Below are 21,309 nucleotides of genomic sequence, written 5' to 3'. Positions count from 1 at the left end.
TGAAGTGACCATCATTGCGTTACTGGTTGTAGTTATTGTGGTATTTGCATTTAAGTAAGACACTGCGCAAAATCTGAAAAAGTTCGCAGTGAAAAATAGGGGACGCTATGATTTTGGATTTGGTGCATGTTGCATCATACGTTGCTGCATATGAAATTTAGCTAACATAAGCAAAGAGGAGAGTATTTAGCTTCATAGTTAATACAGGAAACTTCATTATCTGCCATGTTATTCAGCTAACTAAAGACTTTTTTGATGAAACAATAAAATTTTCAAGTGCCACTGATAGCTGGTCAAACAAGAATTGCTGGGATTTTGGAGGAGCATAAATGAAGACATTATATGTTTATTATTGTACCAAGGGTCTGCTTTTTCATAATCTATTGGCCTACTTGTCTTCACTTCATCACTAAATAAACTTGATAAACCACTGTTTCAGGATTCTATTGCAAGTACATTTGCACAACAAGTTAGTGAGGTGGCATCATGTAATCCTGGGTGTGTTTTGCCAAAAGAAGCAAATTTTAACACAGTGACAAGAGAAGAGCAGGTTTTACTTAAAATTTACCGCTCATCATGTTAATGTTAAAATTACAGATCGTGCATAAGTCAGCGAAAAATAAGTCACTGTGTTCGTTTGATTTTGAGCAGAATTACTTTTAGACAATAATCAAAGAAGAGGTGACATTAGATCTTTTTGGGTGGTCACCATACAAGTGTGGGCAAGCAGGGGCTCCACTTAATATTTCAGAAAAATATGAGGATAGGCTACAGTTTAGAATGGTACTTCCCATCCAGAACATGGCATCTCCCTAAAAGTACATTAACAGCTTGCCCACTACCCCACCACTAACCTGCTCTGCATGCTTGCCCAGCCGGTTGTGCATCTACTGACCATATTCTGTGTGCACTTTTTTTCCTAGTAGTAGTAACAGCAAATAATTTAGCATCAACGAGATTTAAAGCTGAGATGCACACTTATCTTATAGTAAAATGACATGTTTCAGGAGAACCAGGTGTGTTCGTAGGTAAAATAATTCATAATGACCCATCAAGAGCATTTCTTGGCTATGTGGACAAAGCAGCTTCACAGAAGAAAGTGATACACAATGTACTGCGAAAAGGAGATTCTGCATTTATATCAGGTAATAAAAGTAAAATTTTAACTTACACTTAATAAAAATAATAAAAAAATTATGCATTTACAATTAGAATGTAATAGGAGTGCCAGATAAACTCAAGGAAAAACTAACTTAACTGTTTAGAATCTGCCATTGCTTGAAAGAGTAGAAATAAATTCTTAAGAATCACATAATGTTCCCTAGGGCAAATGTAAGGCAGTAGGCTGAAATTAGACATATATTAAGTTGCAGAATGCAGATGAAATTAGAAGTCAGAAAATCTGAATGTGACACACTTCTCATGTTTCTGTTTCTCTTAAGGAATTTCAAGTTTCTTTTACTCTTAAGGAATTTCTGGTTAGTACAGCTTAAAACCATTTTAATTTTATTCGAAATCATCTTACACTATGCACCGTGTAAAGCAAACTGAAATTTTATGTTGACTGCCTACAGTGGCAATGAATCATTGGAATGTTACATTCCCACTCTTCCCCCTCCCACCTAGAGAAAAAATGCCCTTATCCTATTATTAGTAAAACCAGTAGCACTCATTAAGTCTCTAAATTAAAAGTAAATCTTCTGTGGCAGCAGATTTTGTTTGATAGCCAAATTTATTTCACTTTTTGAATAAGGACTACCAAGGCTGTGGAAGGAGAGGAGATAATGGACTCCCACATTTTCACTCAGTGAACTGTTTTACTCAAACCTATCTTGAAATTCATTTTTAAAATCATCATTTCATCAATTCAATTGACGATAGTGACTATATCAAGTCTAAGTGTGATATTTTAAATTACATTTGTGTATATAGAGGAAGACAGATCCTTAGTAAAGTATTTGAAGATTGTTATGAAGACATTGTAGAATTTGATGAGTAGTTCTTGACATGATTAATTATTGTGAGTTGTTGGGTATACTTGAAAAGCTCTTGTGCTGTATGAACAAACCCATCTAGACTCTCACTACTCTTCTGAGAACTTCATCGATCTCTTCATTCATTCCAACCTGAAGGATTGTAGATAGATGAGCAGTTTTGAAGATAAGATTTCAGTTGCCTATTAAGATTTTTTTTAAAATGGATCATTAAGGTCTCAGCAGCCTCGACATTAACCAAAATGATATTTTTCTTTCTCAGTATGACACAGATAGTTACTTAAAGATATTTTGCTAATGTAGTCCAGCAGATGCTGTACCCAAATACCATCTTTTTCTCTCTTTGGAACCATTTATTTAAATAGAGGAGTCAGTCCTCAGTCACATGACCAACAGCTAATTTCTTGTGTGTCTCAGATTCTGCATCTTTTATAGTGAGATGCCGCCTCTTCATAAACAGTTATATAGCCTGCAATAGTCTTTAATGCCAACTTTATCTGCTTACCCTTTTGTGTATTATTAATAGCATCAGTCATATTGCATGAGGTACAAACAGAGTCCAGCTGAGAAACACAACAATGAATTCTGTGTGGAAGGAAATTGTTGATTCAGGTGCAAATATAATGAATTATTTTTTAATAGAAGATAGTATAGAAAAGTATAAAATAGTTTCTAGAAATTAATAAGTTTTCATTTTTGTTAGGTATAACATGCCTGTATTCGAAATGAGAATAAGCCGAGTTCCACACAGTCATTGTTCTTGAAGCACTAGACTTGCATCTGAAATGGCTAAGGTTAAAAATCCCTCTCTGTCCATCTAGTTTTAGATTCTCTGTGCATTCCCATAATCAATTAAAACAAATGGCACACTGATTCTTTTGAGATTGTAGTTGGCCAGTTTTCTTCACTATCTTGGCCCATTTTGATTTGCTCCCTAGCTGTAATGATCTCAGTGTTAGGACTTTATTTAATATTCCATCCCCCCCCCCCCCCTTTCCTTCCTTCCTTTTTTTCTGGAATTAGTTTTTATTCTGGAAAAGTATGTTCCAGCTTTAAAAAAAGTTATCAAATGTAAACCATATATCAAATCTGCAGTGCACATGTCCACTACAGTAGACAGCTGTTAATGGCACATCTTTGGCATTTTTAATCAGTCCTGAGGCTGCACAGCATTGAGTCCACTCCAGTGGACACACACTACTGCTGCTGTGCCCTGTGGGCATTTGCAGCCTCAGAAGTGATTCACAATACCAAAGAACCAACTATTAATAGGCTACCGACTGAAGTGGACATTTGCACTGCAAGGTTACAAGAATTCTGTGGCTTATTTAAATAAGTTGTGCAATTCCTACAAGCCTCATCAGAAACAGAAGTTATTATGTTTAAGTTCTTCTGAGCTTGCCTTTGCTGCTGCTATTATTTCACCTCCTCCTCCTCTTTCTTATTCTTCTTCTTCTTCCATTACAACCACATGACATCAAGAGTTTCTTCTTTATAAGTTTATGAAAAAACTTGCTTTTTAGCCTCAGTTTTAATGTTCTCCCTTTGATAGTTGTCTCATCAAAGTCAACTCAACAGTGGGATTCATTTTTTAACCAGTTTTTTCATGAGTGATACTTCTGACAGTTTATTAATAGTTCTGTGGATAAAAATTCCTTTCCAATTGTTAAATGCCTCATGTACAACTCATCTCATATTCATTTAGTTCATTTAACTTCTGCTTGTCTATAAATCTCCAGTTTCTGATAGTAATAACCCAATACAGTAACACACTCAATTTAAAGATTAGTTTCAGCATCTCAGTGCTCTACTAAACAAAGCCCTTCAGGAGGTTGCATGAATTAGCTTGCCTTTAAACTAAGAACTGACATATTTTGTTATTTATAAGTTAATATGTTTTCTGAGCACATGAAAGTTGAGCTGTACCCCACAAAAGTTAAGTATATATGCAGTGTCATACAAAAATAGGACAGGTAGCTGCAGCTGAGTGATGAAATGAAATGTCGTGTGGCTAGGGCCTCCCGTCAGGTAGACCGTTCGCCTGGTACAAGTCTTTCGATTTGACGCCACTTCGGCGACTTGCGCGTCGATGGGGATGAAATGATGATGATTAGGACAACACAACACCCAGTCCCTGAGCTGATAAAATCTCCGACCCAGCCGGGAATCGAACCCGGGCCCTTAGGATTGACAGTCCGTCGCACTGACCACGCAGCTACCGGGGGCGGACAGCTGAGTGATGGGCACAGGATAACTGTGCAATTAACAGAACACACAATCTCAATATCCATTTCTTGTGTCACTCTCTCTCTCTCTCTCTCTCTCTCTCTCTCTCTCTCTCTCTCTCACACACACACACACACACACACACACACACACACACACACACTTTTTATCTCCCCTCTCCCATCTTGGTTGCAGTGGCTTGATCAGATGAGTGGGATGGAAATTGTGGGAGGGTGGGTGGGTGGGGGGGGGGGGGTGGGGGGTTAGGGAGGGGAGTGAAAGGGACATAAGAGGTTATGAAGTACTAAGAGGCAGGAAGCAGCAAAAATAGGTGACAACAACAGCAGAAAAATAATGATTAATTATAACATAACAAATTTGAAGGATCTGTGGTTGCAGATGTCTACATGCCATTCATTAATGAGATGCAGGTAATGGGTTGAAATTCGCAAATTTTGTTAGTAGAGCAATACATTTGTATTCATGTGACACATATTTGTAAAATGTGTTTATGATGAAAGAACAGATCACAAACTGAAATGTCATCTAGCAGTATGATATTACAGTAGCTATAAATAGCTAATTTGGAATTTGAGCCACATCATCTACCATTTTCTATTTCATTTTACCACAATTTTCTCCATAACCACATACATTTGTTGCACCAATCTTAGAATGTATGTATAGCATTTTAATATACTCCATCATACTATAATTCCATAAAGATAGGGCATATTAAAAGATTAATTTGTATAGTTTTACAAATATTATATTTTCAGGTGATATTCTTGTAGCAGACAAATGGGGCAATTTATTTTTCAAGGATCGAACAGGAGATACATTCCGCTGGAAGGGTGAAAATGTTTCTACAACAGAAGTAGAAGCTGTTATTAGTACTGTTGCTAACTACAGGGATTCTGTTGTCTATGGAGTCCAGGTAAATTAATCTTCCCTCAATAATACTAAAGTAAGCTTTTACAAGAAACATGATATAATTGGATTGACAAAGTTAATTATTAGTGCAGTTTATAACAGCTGCTTAACTCAATGTATTTCACATTCCTGTTGGCTCTTCTTCATGATGGAATCTATATAAAATGATGGCTCAATTATGAATTAGTGGATAAGTGAAATATTTCATTCTAACTTAATTTATAGTTTCATGACTGCTTCTTGTGTGTGTGTGTGTGTGTGTGTGTGTGTGTGTGTGTGTTATCTACTATACTAACAATAAGTGTAACAAATTCTAGGTGCCAGGGATGGAAGGAAGAGCAGGAATGGTAGCCATTTTAGATGAAGATAGCACCTTAGACCTAAAAGCATTCGCTGAAGGCTTGAAACAGTCTCTGCCATCTTATGCTCGACCTATTTTTCTCAGAATTCTAAAAAAGGTTGACATGACAAGTAAGTTACACATTTATTGCTCCATCAAATTGCAAAGTTATTGTCATTTAAATTAGTTATTTTGATATAGATAAAAATTTCCAGGATGATAAAACAAAACATAAAATAAAGACAGTCGACCATTCATCTGCAAGTAACCGAAAGGACAGTCACAATGACGCCCCCCCCCCCCCCCCCCCGTCCTCCTCCCCTCTACCCCGTGACAGCTGAGTGATTGTTGTGGCAAATTCTTGCAGGTGGGACAGAAGGAAGAGGAAGATTACAGCAGCATGAGAGGGAGAAGACTTGTGAAGGATATTGAGACTAGTGAAATATTCCCTCAGCACTGAAAAACAGAAGGCTTTGTGACAGTGAAAAAAAATGTGGATTGATACCGTTAACCCTTTACATCTTGGATATATGCTTTCTACAGTTTGTCTTCAGCACTAGATTGTTTTCAGCTTATGTGACTAGCTGTGAAGAGTTCTTCTTTTTCAGCCTGTTAGTAGTGTGTTGACTTACCTGGGCAGCCTGACTCACCTTGTCCTGAACACTTTGACCCCCCCCCCCCCCCCAAGCGAATACTGTTTGATAGAGATGCAAATCATAATGTTTGTTTTGTAGCTAGTGAGAGATAGAAGCCATCTATATTATGGCTTACTTCTTGTAGTGCTAAGTTTAGTTTAAAACATCACCACCCATCTACATCTAAATACACACTCTGTAAACCCCTGTGAAATGCATGGCAGAGGGTACACCCTATTGTGCCAGTTATTAGGGCCTTTTCACATTCCACTCACATATGGTGCAGGGGAAGAAGGATTGTTTCAGTGCCTCTGTTCGTGTTGTGATTAATCCAATCTAGTCTTCACAATCCCTATGGAAGTGACACATAGGCTTTCCTGGAGTCATATGTTAAAGCCGGTTCTTGAAACTTTGTAAGTAGGCTTTCTCATGCTAGCTTACATCTATATTCAAGGGGCTGCCAGCTCATTTTCTTCGGCATCTCTCTGACACTATCCCCCTGGTCACAAACTTGTGACCACGAAGCCTGCCCTTCTCAATATACATTCTGTATCTCCTGTTAGTCCTATTTGGTAAGGGTCCTACACACTTGAGAAATATTCTGAGATGGGACACACGAGTGATTTGTAAGCAATCTCCTTTGTGACTCTGTGTTTCTCCCCAGATTTGCCCCATCTCCTACTGATAAACTGAAGTCTGCCATCTGCTTTACCCACAACCGACCCTACATGACCATTCCATCTAACAACCTCTGAAAATGTTACATCCAGGTATTAGTCAGTTGACAAATTCCAACTTTGACTCATTGATATTATTGTCACAGGATACCAATTTTTTTAATGCATTTTACATTTCTGAACACCTATAGCAAGTTGCCAGTTTTGTGCAATTTCTTTCAGACTGTACTTCAGTATAGATAGCTGCATCATTTGTGAAAAGTCTAAGGGTACTACCAGTGTTGTCTGCAAAATGAATAGCAGGGGACCCAACACACTTTCCTGAGATACATCCAAAGTTCTCTCTATATCTGTTGATGACACTCTATCTGATATAGCTTGCTACACTGTCCCTATAAAGAAATCCTCAATCCAGCGACCAATTTTGCTTGTGATTCTCCAGTTTCTCCTGGAGTATTTGTTGCTTGAACGGTCCACGGGTATACTGCCGGTTCATAGTGTCCAATGGGCACAATATTTTGGCGATCAGACATGTCGCCATCGTCAGGTGTGCTGACGAACTGAGCTCCTGAGGGCGGGTGGCCGATTTAAATCGCCTCCCTCCACGTGCCGCTCCCTTCGCCATCCGCACCCGAATTCCGGCGGTCGTGAAGACGTGGGTGTTCGAATCTGTCATAGCATCAATGTGCTTCCTGCATCCGCCCTGGTCACCAGTTCTTACTTCTTGCTAGGAGTCTTCTTAATTACCCTAAATGCCGGGTCCCAAGCCTTGCTGAGATTGTAGCCGCAATCTCAGTTGATAAGATCTTCCCTGGTGTGAATTTCGATAGCCTCCCTTATAACGCTGTCCCAATATTGAGAGGTCTGAGCCAGGATCTTGGTATGCTCATAATCCATCTTGTGTTTCTCGGACAAACAGTGCTCTGCTACTGCAGACATATTTTGATATTTCAGTCGAGCGTGCCTTTGATGTTTTCAGCTACGATCTTCGATGGTGCGTACTGTGGCGTACTGGTGCTACCTCTTCTTCCGTGACTTCATCCATCTCCACAGGTTGTGATGTGGTGGTGGGATGGAGAGCGTGTCTAATCTGCCATTCTGAGTACCCATTTCTTTGGAACACGGTTTAGAGATGTTAGAATTCCTGGGGCAGATTGTCTGTGTCTGAGATGCTGTGCACCCTGTGTACTAGTGTTTTTTGTACTCCATTCCTCTGAGAAGGATGGTGGCAGCTGTCTGCATGCAGGTACAGGTCAGTGTGGGTTTTCTTCCCATACACACCGTGGCTCAGGGTACCATCAGCTCTTCTCTTGACCAAGACATCCAGGAATGGTAATCTTCCTTCTGCTTTGGTCTCCATAGTGAATTTAATGTTTGGATGTATGGAGTTTAGGTGTGTAAGGAAATCCAGGAGCTTGTCCCTACCATGGGGCCAGATGATGAACGTGTCATCGACGTAACGGAAGAAACAAGTAGGTTTCCAATTGGATGATGCCAAGGCTTTCTCCTTGAAGTACTCCATGTACAAATACATGACCACTGGCGAGAGTGGGCTGCCCATTGCAGCTCCATCTGTTTGCTCATAATATCCGCCATTAAACAGAAAATACGTTGAGGTCAAGACATGCCTAAAGAGTTTGGTGGTCTTCTCGTCAAATTTCTGCCCAATAAGCTCGACTGACTCTTGAGAGGCACCCTGGTGAATAGTGAAACAACGTCAACTCCTAGCAAGAAGTACAAACTGGCAACCAGGGTGGACGTAGCAACCACATCAACGCTACAACAGATTCCGATGCCCACATCTTCGCGACCGCCAGTGTGCGAGCGCAGATGGTGAAGAGAGCGGCCCACGGGGGGAGGGGATTTAAATCGGCCGCCCACCCTCAGGAGCTCAGTTCATCAGCGCACCTGATGATGGTGACATGTCTTATTCCCGAAATATTGTGCCCGTTAGACACTATGAACCAGCAGTATACCCGTGGACTGTTCGAGCAAATTTTGCTTGATACTCTGTGCAACTGCACATTTTATAATAAGCATTGGTGTGGTACTGAGTCAAATGCATTCACAAATCTAGAAGTACTGCATCTAACTGACTGCATTGATCCATGGCTTTCAGTACGTCATGTGAGAAAAGTGCAAGTTACGCCTCACATGATTGATATTTCTGAAATCCATGTTGGTTGTCTACAGCCATCCTGATTTAGGTTTTCTATGATTTCCCTAAATCGTTTCAGGCAAATGCTGGGATGGTTCCTTTGAAAGGGCATGGCCGATTTTCCTTCCCAATCCTTCCCTAACCCGAGCTTGCGCTCCGTCTCTAATGACCTCGTTGTCGACGGGACGTTAAACACTAACCGTCAACCAACCATGTTGGTTGGCATAGAGGAGGTCATTCTGTTTGTGATGCTTTATTTTGTTGAGTTCAGAATATGTTCTAAGATTCTGCAAGTGGATCTCAAGAATATTGGGTGATAGTTCTTGGATTACTTCTGCTACCCTTCTCACACAAAGGTGTGACCTGTGCTTTTTTCCAGCTACAGGGCACCGTTGTTTGTTCAAAGGATTTATGATAGATTATAGTTAACAGAGTGGGGAACTAAGCTGCACGTTGGGTATAGAATCTGATAGGGATTTCATGGGACTCTGGGGCTTGGTTCAGTTTTAATGATTTCAGATGTTGTCAATGCCACTGACTAATATATGTTTCAATCCTCCTTTCAGTGATATGAGAATTAAATTTGGCAATGCTTCTGCATTTTCCTTTATAAAGGATCATTTTAAAACAGAGTTAAGCATTTCTGCTTTTGTTTTGCTATCTATAATTTCAATTCTGATCTCTTCTGTGAGTATCTGGACACTAACTTCGGTGCCACTAACATCTTTTACACATGACCAGACTTTCTTTGGGTTTTGAGAAAGATCATTCAACACTATTCTGCTATGGTAGTCATTAAAAGTTCCACATATTGCTCTCTTGACAGCCAAATACATTTCACTCAGTATCTCTCTACCTATACTCCTGCAATTTGTTTTATACCAATTCTTTGCCATCATGAACTGTTGCAATGGTTACATATCTAGCCAGTGCATCATCAACTGTTCTTTTACACTTGAGCCATAGTTAATCTACATACTCCTCTCCTGAGCTAAAAGTTTCATGTTCTTCATTGAGATATGACACTACAACTTCTTTGTCTAGTGTACTGAGCATACAGATCTCCCTGCTTGTTGTAGCTGGCCTTTGTACTTCAATATTCATTGTTGCTATAGCTGCCTTGTGATCACAAATACTGGTTTCGATGTGAACTTCGTAAAAGAGGTCTGGTCTATTTGTTGCCATTAAACCCAACACATTTCCATCATGAGTGGAGTTCTGAACTGTCTGTTGAAATAATTTTCACAGGATGTCTTGGCATGCCTGTAATTATCCCAATTGATAGTTAAATGGTTAAAGTCTCCTCTGATAACTACAATATGGATAAGGAATTTTCGTACAAGTGAACTGAGGTTTTTGGTTACATGAGGAAGCAAGTCTGGCAGTTGTTAGAAGGATCCCCTTACAATTTTTGATCACACTAGACATTGAGTCATGTCCAAACAAGCTCACATGCATCTCCAATTTCTGTCTTGGCCTGTGTGAGTTCCTTGTCTACGTTGACAAATTCAACATCTACACTTCCCAATCATTCTCCACTTGCTTGAATTTTCCCCAAAATTCTCACTACTGTCAATTTCAGGTTCTAACCTACTTTCTGTACCTGGTACTATGTTAGTTTCACAACCTTTCAGGAGTGCTTCAAACTCTAGCACTTCAATGTGAATGCTTCAGCAGTTAATCAGTAGGAGCATATGTCTTTGGATATTACACTGATAATCCTGGGTTTCATGCTGCTGTTATTATATGGACTAGATGGAGAGTTGTTTCAACTAGCAGAGAGAATTACTAGATTATAGTTAGCCAAGAGGCTAACTCAGCCACAAATTCAGTATAGAATCTGATAGGGAGTCCACCAGGTCCTGGTGCTTTGTTCAACTTTAATGATTTCAGCTGTCTCACCACCACTGACACTAATACTTATTTCATTCAACTTTTCAGTGGTAGATGGATTAAATTGAAGCTGGGTTTTCCTTTGTAAAGGAACATTTTAAAATAGAGTTAAGCATTTCAGATTTTGCTTTGCTACCATCTATTTCAGTTCCTGTCTCATTCGCTAGGGACTGGAAACTAGCTTTGGTGCCACTAACAGTGTTTTCATATAACTAGAATTTCTTTGGGTTTTGTAAAATATTGTTTGATAATATTCCGCTACGGTAGTCGCTAAAGTCATCAGACATTGCTGTCTTGACAATGAAACATGTTTCACTCAGCATCTCTCGTATTCATTGAGCATATCTCATTTCTGTCACTTATCTTTTAATAATGGTATGCCTTTTCTGTTTAGGTGTTCAATTATTCAATTATTCTTTTGGAGAGTATAAAGAATGGTTTGCAACTTTATCTATGTTTTTAACAGTATCTGACTTGAAAATTTCCCTTTCACTTGTCACCATTACTGCAGTTTTCTCATACTGATTAACTATTGTTACTCTAGCACTGAAAGACCTGAGTTGAAACAAGGCCCCCGGAGTAGACAACATTCCATTGGAACTACTGACGGCCTCGGGAGAGCCAGTCCTTACAAAACTCTACCATCTGGTGAGCAAGATGTATGAGACAGGCAAAATACCCTCAGACTTCAAGAAGAATATAATAATTCCAATCCCAAAGAAAGCAGGTGTTGACAGATGTGAAAATTACCGAACTATCAGTTTAATAAGTCACAGCTGCAAAATACTAGCACGAATTCTTTACAGACAAATGGAAAAACTAGTAGAAGCCGACCTTGGGGAAGATCAGTTTGGCTTCCGTAGAAATGTTGGAACACGTGAGGCAATACTGACCCTACGACTTATCTTAGAAGAAAGATTAAGGAAAGGCAAACCTACATTTCTAGCATTTGTAGACTTAGAGAAAGCTTTTGACAATGTTGACTGGAGTACTCTCCTTCAAATTCTGAAGGTGGTAGGGGTAAAATACAGGGAGCGAAAGGCTATTTACAATTTGTACAGAAACCAGATGGCAGTTACAAGAGTCGAGGGGCATGAAAGGGAAGCAGTGGTTGGGAAGGGAGTGAGACAGGGTTGTAGTCTCTCCCTGATGTTATTCAATCTGTATATTGAGCAAGCAGTAAAGGAAACAAAAGAAAAACTTGGAGTAGGTATTAAAATTCATGGAGAAGAAATAAAAACTTTGAGGTTCACCAATGACATTGTAATTCTGTCAGAGACAGCGAAGGACTTGGAAGAGCAGTTGAACGGAATGGATAGTGTCTTGAAAGGAGGATATAAAATGAACATCAACAAAAGCAAAACGAGGATAATGGAATGTAGTCGAATTAAGTCGGGTGATGTTGAGGGTATTAGATTAGGAAATGAGACACTTAAAGTAGTAAAGGAGTTTTGCTATTTGGGGAGCAAAATAACTGATGATGGTCAAAGTAGAGAGGATATAAAATGTAGACTGGCAATGGCAAGAAACATTTCTGAAAAAGAGAAATTTGTTAAAATCGAGTATAGATTTAAGTGTCAGGAAGTCATTTCTGAAAGTATTTGTATGGAGTGTAGCCATGTATGGAAGTGAAACATGGATGATAAATAGTTTGGACAAGAAGAGAATAGAAGCTTTCGAAATGTTGTGCTACAGAAGAATGCTGAAGATTAAATGGGTAGATCACATAACTAATGAGGAGGTATTGAATAGGATTGGGGAGAAGAGAAGTTTGTGGCACAACTTGACCAGAAGAAGGGATTGGTTGGTAGGACATGTTCTGAGGCATCAAGGGATCACCAATTTAGTATCGGAGGGCAGCGTGGAGGGTAAAAATCGTAGAGGGAGACCAAGAGATAAATACAGTAAGCAGATTCAGAAGGACATAGGTTGCAGTAGGTACTGGGAGATGAAGAACCTTGCACAGGATAGAGTAGCATGGAGAGCTGCATCAAACCAGTCTCAGGACTGAAAACCACAACAACAGCAACAACTCCATTTCTACCAAAGGTTATTCTGTTGCCTTTCTTGGCTATTTCACTTACAGATAACAAGTTAGTTGCAACATATTTTACAAAGTAAACATCATGTGCCATAACACTTTCTGGTTCTCCATTTAAAATTCCATTGCGATAAACTTTCCCAGCAAGCTGACATTGTAACTTGGAACCATCCACAGTAGATGTATCCATATGTGTCTTAATAGTAACATCATAGGATATCCATTCTGGTTAGCCTTTACTCATTACTGCAAAAGAGTAATAAATAGGAACACAATAAAATATTAATTCTGGTTAGATTTTACTCATTACTGCAAAAGAATAATAAGTGGAGAGTGCCTTACTTTGAGTATCAGTTCTCTTCCTGGGCAATTTTATTCATATCTTCTTTCCTTTGTACTTGACCATGAGTTGCATTGGACGTGGTATGACCCATTCGCTGACAATTGTTACACTTGAGTGGCTTCTCATTTTCTTCATAGAATAAAGTACTGTAGCTGTTTCCTTGTTCAAAGTAAGGCATCTTGACGTACTTTTTATGCTTGAAGGCTCTTTGCTTTTACATTGTCTCCCATAATTGGTATGTCTGAGCTTTCTAACTCCATATTCATGCCTCGACATGTGGAAGCCACCATCATTTGTGGATCGGACTATGGTAACTTCCAAAAAAATTTTAAATTATATTGGCAGGCATCAGAAAGGTTTCAAAAATATACCTGTTTTGACCCAATCAGTGTAGTGTTATGTAAAAACAACATGAACAGTAGAATGTTAGAACCTTGAATCAGATTTGTCTGGCTAACGCAGTCTCCCACAAATGAAAAATTCCTAAGTCAGCCTACCCATGTAAATAATTGTACAAACTGCACTGATTTTTTTTCTTTTTTTCACTTAGTTGAATATGTGACAACTTCTTCAGTGGCATGCCAAAGAAGAATGCTGCACGTCAATTTATCTTAGTCAAAGATGTACAGCACCAACGAAGCACATCTTCTGTTTGTGGCAGCTACCACTGTATGTTCACTGCGAAGAACAGCAATAACATTTTTGTGCCATTGTTGGTGAATCTGTTTCAAATCAATAGGGACATAAGGAGACCATGATATTTCATAGTTTCGGTGAACGATGGAATGTCACTTTGGGGAGTGAAAATATTGTTATCCATTGGGTTCCTATAATGATTCATCAGTCTTGGCAAAATATTTGATGGAAACTCTTCAATCCAATACTCATCATTGGCTGGTTCATAGAGAGAAGATTTGTTGTGGTTATGAGAAGAAAAGACATTGGGGATATGTTTATGGAGTATATGGGGAGAATATTTTCTGCACAACTACTTTGCCAGAGGCTGTACAGTTGTGAGATCAGTTGAAGGTTGAGATTTCTGTGTGATTATCTGCTTCTGTATCTCATCTGCAGAGTAGTGGATGACACTCTTCATCCTTTTGTACATACACTCCTGAAAATTGAAATAAGAACACCGTGAATTCATTGTCCCAGGAAGGGGAAACTTTATTGATACATTCCTGGGGTCAGATACATCACATGATCACACTGACAGAACCACAGGCACATAGACACAGGCAACAGAGCATGCACAATGTTGGCACTAGTACAGTGTATATCCACCTTTCGCAGCAATGCAGGCTGCTATTCTCCCATGGAGACGATCGTAGAGATGCTGGATGTAGTCCTGTGGAACGGCTTGCCATACCATTTCCACCTGGCGCCTCAGTTGGACCAGCGTTCGTGCTGGACGTGCAGACCGCGTGAGACGACACTTCATCCAGTCCCAAACATGCTCAATGGGGGACAGATCCGGAGATCTCGCTGGCCAGGGTAGTTGACTTACACCTTCTAGAGCACGTTGGGTGGCACGGGATACATGCGGACGTGCATTGTCCTGTTGGAACAGCAAGTTCCCTTGCCAGTCTAGGAATAGTAGAACGATGGGTTCGATGACGGTTTGGATGTACCGTGCACTATTCAGTGTCCCCTCGACGATCACCAGAGGTGTACGGCCAGTGTACGAGATCGTTCCCCACACCATGATGCCGGGTGTTGGCCCTGTGTGCCTCGGTCGTATGCAGTCCTGATTGTGGCGCTCACCTGTACGGCGCCAAACACGCATACGAGCATCATTGGCACCAAGGCAGAAGCGACTCTCATCACTGAAGATGACACGTCTCCATTCGTCCCTCCATTCATGCCTGTCGCGACACCACTGGAGGCGGGCTACACGATGTTGGGGCATGAGCAGAAGACGGCCTAACGGTGTGCGGGACCGTAGCCCAGCTTCTTGGAGACGGTTGCGAATGGTCCTCGCCGATACCCCAGGAGCAACAGTGTCCCTAATTTGCTGGGAAGTGGCAGTGCGGTCCCCTATGGCACTGCGTAGGATCCTACGGTCTTGGCGTGCATCCGTGCGTCGCTGCGGTCCGGTCCCAGGTCGATGGGCACGTGCACCTTCCGCTGACCACTGTCGACAACATCGATGTACTGTGGAGACTTCACGCCCCACGTGTTGAGCAATTCGGCGGTACGTCCACCCGGCCTCCCGCATGCCCACTATACGCCCTCGCTCAAAGTCCGTCAACTGCACATGTGGTTCACGTCCACGCTGTCGCGGCATGCTACCAGTGTTAAAGACTGTGATGGAGCTCCGTATGCCACGGCAAACTGGCTGACACTGACGGCGGCGGTGCACAAATGCTGCACAGCTAGCGCCATTCGACGGCCAACACCGCGGTTCCTGGTGTGTCCGCTGTGCCATGCGTGTGATCATTGCTTGTACAGTCCTCTCGCAGTGTCCGGAGCAAGTATGGTGGGTCTGACACACCGGTGTCAATGTGTTCTTTGTTCCATATCCAGGAGTGTAGATACAATAATATTTGACATTGTGCCAATGCCTTGATTCTTTTATATGTCTGACTTAAGACTTGGTTGAGAGTATCTGATACTTAGTCATTAGCACAACAGGGAATGTTGTGATATAGCTTAGTTGTCTTAATCACTGCATCACCTTGCTCAAGGATCATAAGTACGGTGTAGAAATATATAGCCTCTCACACTGTTGGTAATGTATTAAACATAAATAAAGAATTGATAGAAGCATTACAAACTGACTCAGATACAGTTAACAGTTCTTTTGTGATTATGTTGGTGAAACAGGTAAATTTCTTAGACTGACTTCTTCAGTGCATTGCTGTTTACAGGAATTAGAATATGAATCAATTTGTTTGGTTTACAGTTTTCTGAAGTGTACAGTTTTATATTTCTGAACATTCAAAGCAAGTTTCCAATCTTTGCACCATCATATCAAGATCTTGAGCAACAGTTCCTTTACATGTTCCTGCACAGAGAAAAGTGTTTAAAGTTCCTGTGAGAGATATACACTGAGGTGACAAAAGTCACAGGATACCTACTAATTTCATGTCAGACCCCTTTTTGCTCAGCATAGTGCAGCAACCTCATGTGGCATGGACTACACAAGTCACTGGGAGCCGTCTGCAGAAATATGCTGTCTCTGTAGTTGTCCATAATTGCAAAAGTGTTGCCGGTGCAGCATTTTGAGTATGAACTGACCTCTCAATTACATCCCATAAATGTGTGTGGGAAAATTATTCACTCAAGTTGTCGAGAATGTGCTACAAACACAGGTTCTGCAGGTGATGTCTGGCTATTAGCAGAGTCACTCGCATTGGTCATGTGCTGCCATAGTCCATTAACAACAAATTTCTCTGCACTGTCCTAACAGATACATTTGTCATACATCACATATCAATTTTTGCAGTTATTTCACACAGCATTGATTCTAACAGCACCAACAACTCTACACTAACACCGTTATTCTCGGTTGTTAAGTGAAGGCTGCTGGCTGCTGTGCTGTGTGTGGTGAGAGGTAATGCACTCTTGACACTGTGAAAAAATGAAGCTCCACAGATGCACTGCCCGGTTGTTCAGTTTCAACAGCCTCACATTATACCATTCAATGAGAGCATTTGCCAGATTGCATCATGTCTGAAGTGTTTCAATCTACAGATCCTCCTAAAAAAATTCACACTTCCTCCACCCCTTCCTCTACTAAGCCCTATTTAATAGTACCTGCTACTTCATATCATCTTATAGTAAAAAAGTTAATTTACTTTAGTTATAACTCATTCTAATTAGGATAGTCTAGGTAAAATATCAGCCAAATTGAAACTCCTGAGAATGAAGATCTCAACATATTTTAGTTGTTCTACGTCCACTAAGTAATTAATATAGAACAACTGCAAATACTCATATTTTTTCCTTTCCATTTATTTTCACACCATCATATGATACTAGCTACTAAGACCGTCATATGGTAATAGCCACTAAGCCATGTAAAATTCATTTGTCATATTAAGTTAAACAGTTCTCCACTACTTCTATAATCTCCTTCTTACTTGCTTTCTTTAATAACTTCCCCAACTCAGTTATTTTTTTAAATACAACTTTTATTCAATACAACCTTCTCTTCCGGTTTACAGAAGCATATTCTTATTAAAAAAATTGGTATTTAATTCTTATGTTTGGCATAACTGTTTTGCTGCCACTTACATTTTCTGTTTTTTTATATATTTCAATAGTTTTAAATACACATCCAAAGCTGAAGTGGCTTATTCATATTAAATTCCTTTAATATTTTTCAGGTACCTATAAACTGAAGAAAAAAGATCTTCAGGATGAAGGCTTTGACCCTACAAACATCAAAGATAGATTGTATTATCTCTCTTCAAATGGGACATACGAGCTTCTCACAGAGGATGTGTTCTCACAAATAAATAATGGAAAGATAAGATTCTAGAAAACATTTCTTGTTTAAAAGGTTAAACTGCATGAAGGAAAGAGAAATCAAAGTTCAGCAAACATTACCAACTACAGGATAAAGTTCCTCAAAAGCTGAATCAGAATTGCTGCTCGTACACGGAAACTAAAGTTGATACATAGTTTATTTTGTACTTTAAAATAATGTGAAAAATGTGTTAAGTGTTATCATCAACACAGACTGAGTGTAAGGTCAAGTAAAAGTGTTTTATTCCTTCAGTGAAGGACAGGAACATGAATGTAAAATGACTGAAGTTATCAACATGCTACATTTGTTGTAATATATGTCAGTTTTAAGAATATATGGATTCCTATTGGTAAAAAGTAATTTTTTTAAAATATCTAACCGAAATATTTTTAACAGAAATCAACACCAGAAACTTATTTTACTTATAAGGTTGTTTCTCTGATGGAAACTAATGTGTTCAGAGTATTGTAAAATTCATAAACTCATAGACGTATGAGGGCTTACAGTGCACATCTTAAAAGGACCGAGGCAAAAAATGGTAATTAAAGACAGAAGGAGGTTGGGTTTCAGACAAAGGCTGAATGTTTATAGCTCTATAAAGATGTAAAAGAAAGGTGTTATGCAATGGATGTCTTGCAGAATATAAGTAAAAGCTTGTAAGTGACTTAAATCATGAGAAACATAGAATGAAACTTCTTTTGTGCAGCTGGATGTGTACTTCAACACAAGCTCATGTGAAGCTGACACTGTATTCTGTATTAGAACTGAAACTTACATCTCTGCCTTCTGTGAACAAAACTCACATCAACTGGCAGTGAGATATCCAAACCCACTTAACAAACTAACTGTAATGTACAGTGTTCTCACAGAACGTATAAAGTTTCAGGTTAAAGTTACAGACTGGTACACAATTTTATGTACTTTATACATATTTCATTTAGACTCAGGAGTTTGAAGAATATATAATTATTCATTTATTTTTATTTTTATTAGTGCAAACTAAAATGGCAGTATGAAAATGAAAATAGTTGTATAAAGTAGAAACTGACTGAAAAATTTACATTCCAGAAACATTTTCTTTAGAATAATTATGTCAGTCGTTTTTATAAAGGAGCAATTGCATTGTGATAAAACTGCAGAGTGTTAACATTAGACGTTAAATTTTGGTATACTATAAAACAATGCAGGAAAAATACTGAAAATAGAAAAATTTTAACCTATTATTTTGTGTAGAAATAGACTTCACTGTGAGCTGACAATTCAACAGCATCTGTTTCACACACAAATTTTTTCTGTCTTCTTAATGTTCTTTCTCCCCTCTGTTTGTTCCATCGTTGTTCTTAATGTAATAGCATTTTTTGAGTCTTAATTAATTTATATTTTCATAACAAGCTGGAAATGATATTTCATTAATTGCAGTGCAATTTAATTTAATGAAAGAGGTCATACCATAGTCAGAATGACATACCACTCTGAGATGTTTAATAAATAACTACTACCCTTTTTAAAATGAGTAGAAAAATATGAAAATGTTAGTTGTTATTTTTCACTGCCGATCCTGTTGATTTAACTTTATTGTTAGGAAAATGTGAACTGTTGTAACTGTCTCATTTTGTACAGTATACCTTAATATTTAGATACCAGTAATCCACAGAAATTTCTTAATGATTTGATCACAAGAGAAATTTTGTTTACAAAATTATTTTGTTTGTCAGTTTTATTATATTATCATGACTGGCTCTTCACTTTATTTCTTTTTTTATAAAACCATACAAATAAGCAGCATTCCGTGGCCCTCAGTGAAACACATAAAGCCATTTTTACTCTCCTCCTGTATGACGTGCTTCAAACAGTAGTCTCTTTAATGGAAGAATGGTTGGATTTTTTTTTAATTTCAGCACCTATTGACCAAAGAGAAGAAATAGTTATCAAGCTTCACTGTCATAATGGCAGTATGTTTTATGTTTTGATGTATGCAGAAGTAGGAAGTGCCTTCCTTGGATATTACTTCTTATGTGGGCAGCATGTTGTTTATAGCTGTACTTTTCTCTTCTTTGTAATTTTTATACAAAATCATGAGAAACAAAGACATGAGTTGGATAAAACTTTAAAAATTTAAGATAATGGCTTGGATATGAATATGGAATTGATCATTTTTAAGATATGGAAAAGGCTGACCAATGGAAGTTCAGGAACACTGAAGAAAATTTGTAACTGAAAAGCTTTTTATGTGTGGTACAACACTGCATTGTGTGCATGTAAAAGCTTTAATAGTGTTCTTTTCCCCTTCTTTGTATAACAAATCTGTTGTGTTTTGTGTGTGTGTGTGTGTTTATTGTTTTATGAAGAAGGCATGTACTTTAAATGTGGTTACGCCCTTCAGCTGTTGTGGCACAAATGTTTCATATTTCTCTTTAAGTGTGCACGCAGGTACAAATGTTATTTGATAGTGACTTAATTTTGAGTGTAAAGAATAGAGAAGGCAGCAGTTATTTTTATAGCTTATTTTTTATTCAATAAAATGTAAACCCATTACTTTATGAGTATCATTATTGCTGACTATATGATTATTCACAAACACTTTTTCTATAATAGAAGGCTACTAACTTACAGTACTCAACTATCCAGTTCAAGCTTGCTTAAATGCCATACATTATAACTGATTTGAACAAGAAGTTATTTCTATAGCAGAAATTAGTAGTAAAACAACAAAGTTATTGGCTGACGTATGGTTTATTTGTTAAGTAACAAATCGGACATAAAATTTTGTAGTTATGTAATGTTTGTATGTTTAACAAGAAGGCATTACAGAGGCCTGTAATGTTGAACATCTATATGAATTTATTAAAAAAATTATCCTCTTTTGCACAATTTAGTTGCAATGCTCAAGCAACTAGCAGCAATACGAAATGCAATACACTCAGGAGACTATGAAATGGATTGCTAAAAGCAATTAATTCACACTGCAAGCTGCCTTGAAAACAAACCAAGGGGCCAAAAAAGGTGATGAACAAAATGATAGATGTGCATAATTTGTACTCTGTGGTTGGTTTAAAGAGGGGGAAGAGGAAGGGACCAAACTGCCAGGTCATCGGTCCCTCTGCTTTGTGGCAGTTATGGGAGATACAAGATGGTTTCTGAAGAAATTTAATACCAGTTCATCTTTAATTCACCTTCAAAAACTGAATATCCTTTTTGTCAGTCAGCCGTGATACATTGTCATGAACTGTAGTTCTTAAAAGCTATTTTGAACAGACGATCACAGATAGTAGGGCAGTTTCATAATAAGGACGAAAAATGTTACCACCCAGAAGACTAGTCTTGGTAGAAAGTTCACTGAAAAATTCCCAAAATTGTGTTCTAGAAAACAACTGTTTCTTCATCTACGTCTGAAACAATTTGATTAATTTTAATGATGTGACATAAAATATGCTAATGTAAGCAAAGTATGGACCAACATTGTGATATGATAATGGCATTAGGCCAAATTGATGCCTACACGAGTCTACTAAGTGTACCGTACAATATATAGCAGTTTCTGTGATACTGTTGTCACAACCAGGAGCTGTGCTCTATATGAGGATGGTGCTGCAAC

General features: G+C 38.7%; 1 protein-coding gene across 7 annotated transcripts in view; it reads left to right on the top strand.

The window, feature by feature from the left end:
• LOC126360117 (long-chain fatty acid transport protein 1-like) overlaps positions 1 to 20,249 on the top strand; it is a 395,340-nt gene extending 375,091 nt beyond the window's left edge. For all 7 annotated transcript variants that reach the window (XM_050007684.1, XM_050007683.1, XM_050007686.1 and 4 more), the window contains exons 9-12: positions 1,008 to 1,145; positions 5,000 to 5,157; positions 5,471 to 5,624; positions 17,572 to 20,249. In XM_050007684.1, the coding sequence (XP_049863641.1) occupies positions 1,008 to 1,145; positions 5,000 to 5,157; positions 5,471 to 5,624; positions 17,572 to 17,726 (605 nt within the window). In that variant the 3' untranslated portion in view covers positions 17,727 to 20,249. The remainder of the gene's footprint in view (positions 1 to 1,007; positions 1,146 to 4,999; positions 5,158 to 5,470; positions 5,625 to 17,571) is intronic.
• Positions 20,250 to 21,309: the final 1,060 nt, after the last annotated feature.

This window comes from Schistocerca gregaria, chromosome 1 (genome assembly GCF_023897955.1).
Source record: "Schistocerca gregaria isolate iqSchGreg1 chromosome 1, iqSchGreg1.2, whole genome shotgun sequence".
Classification (NCBI taxonomy): Eukaryota; Metazoa; Arthropoda; class Insecta; order Orthoptera; family Acrididae; genus Schistocerca; species Schistocerca gregaria.
This window is presented reverse-complemented; position numbering and strand designations above follow the sequence as displayed.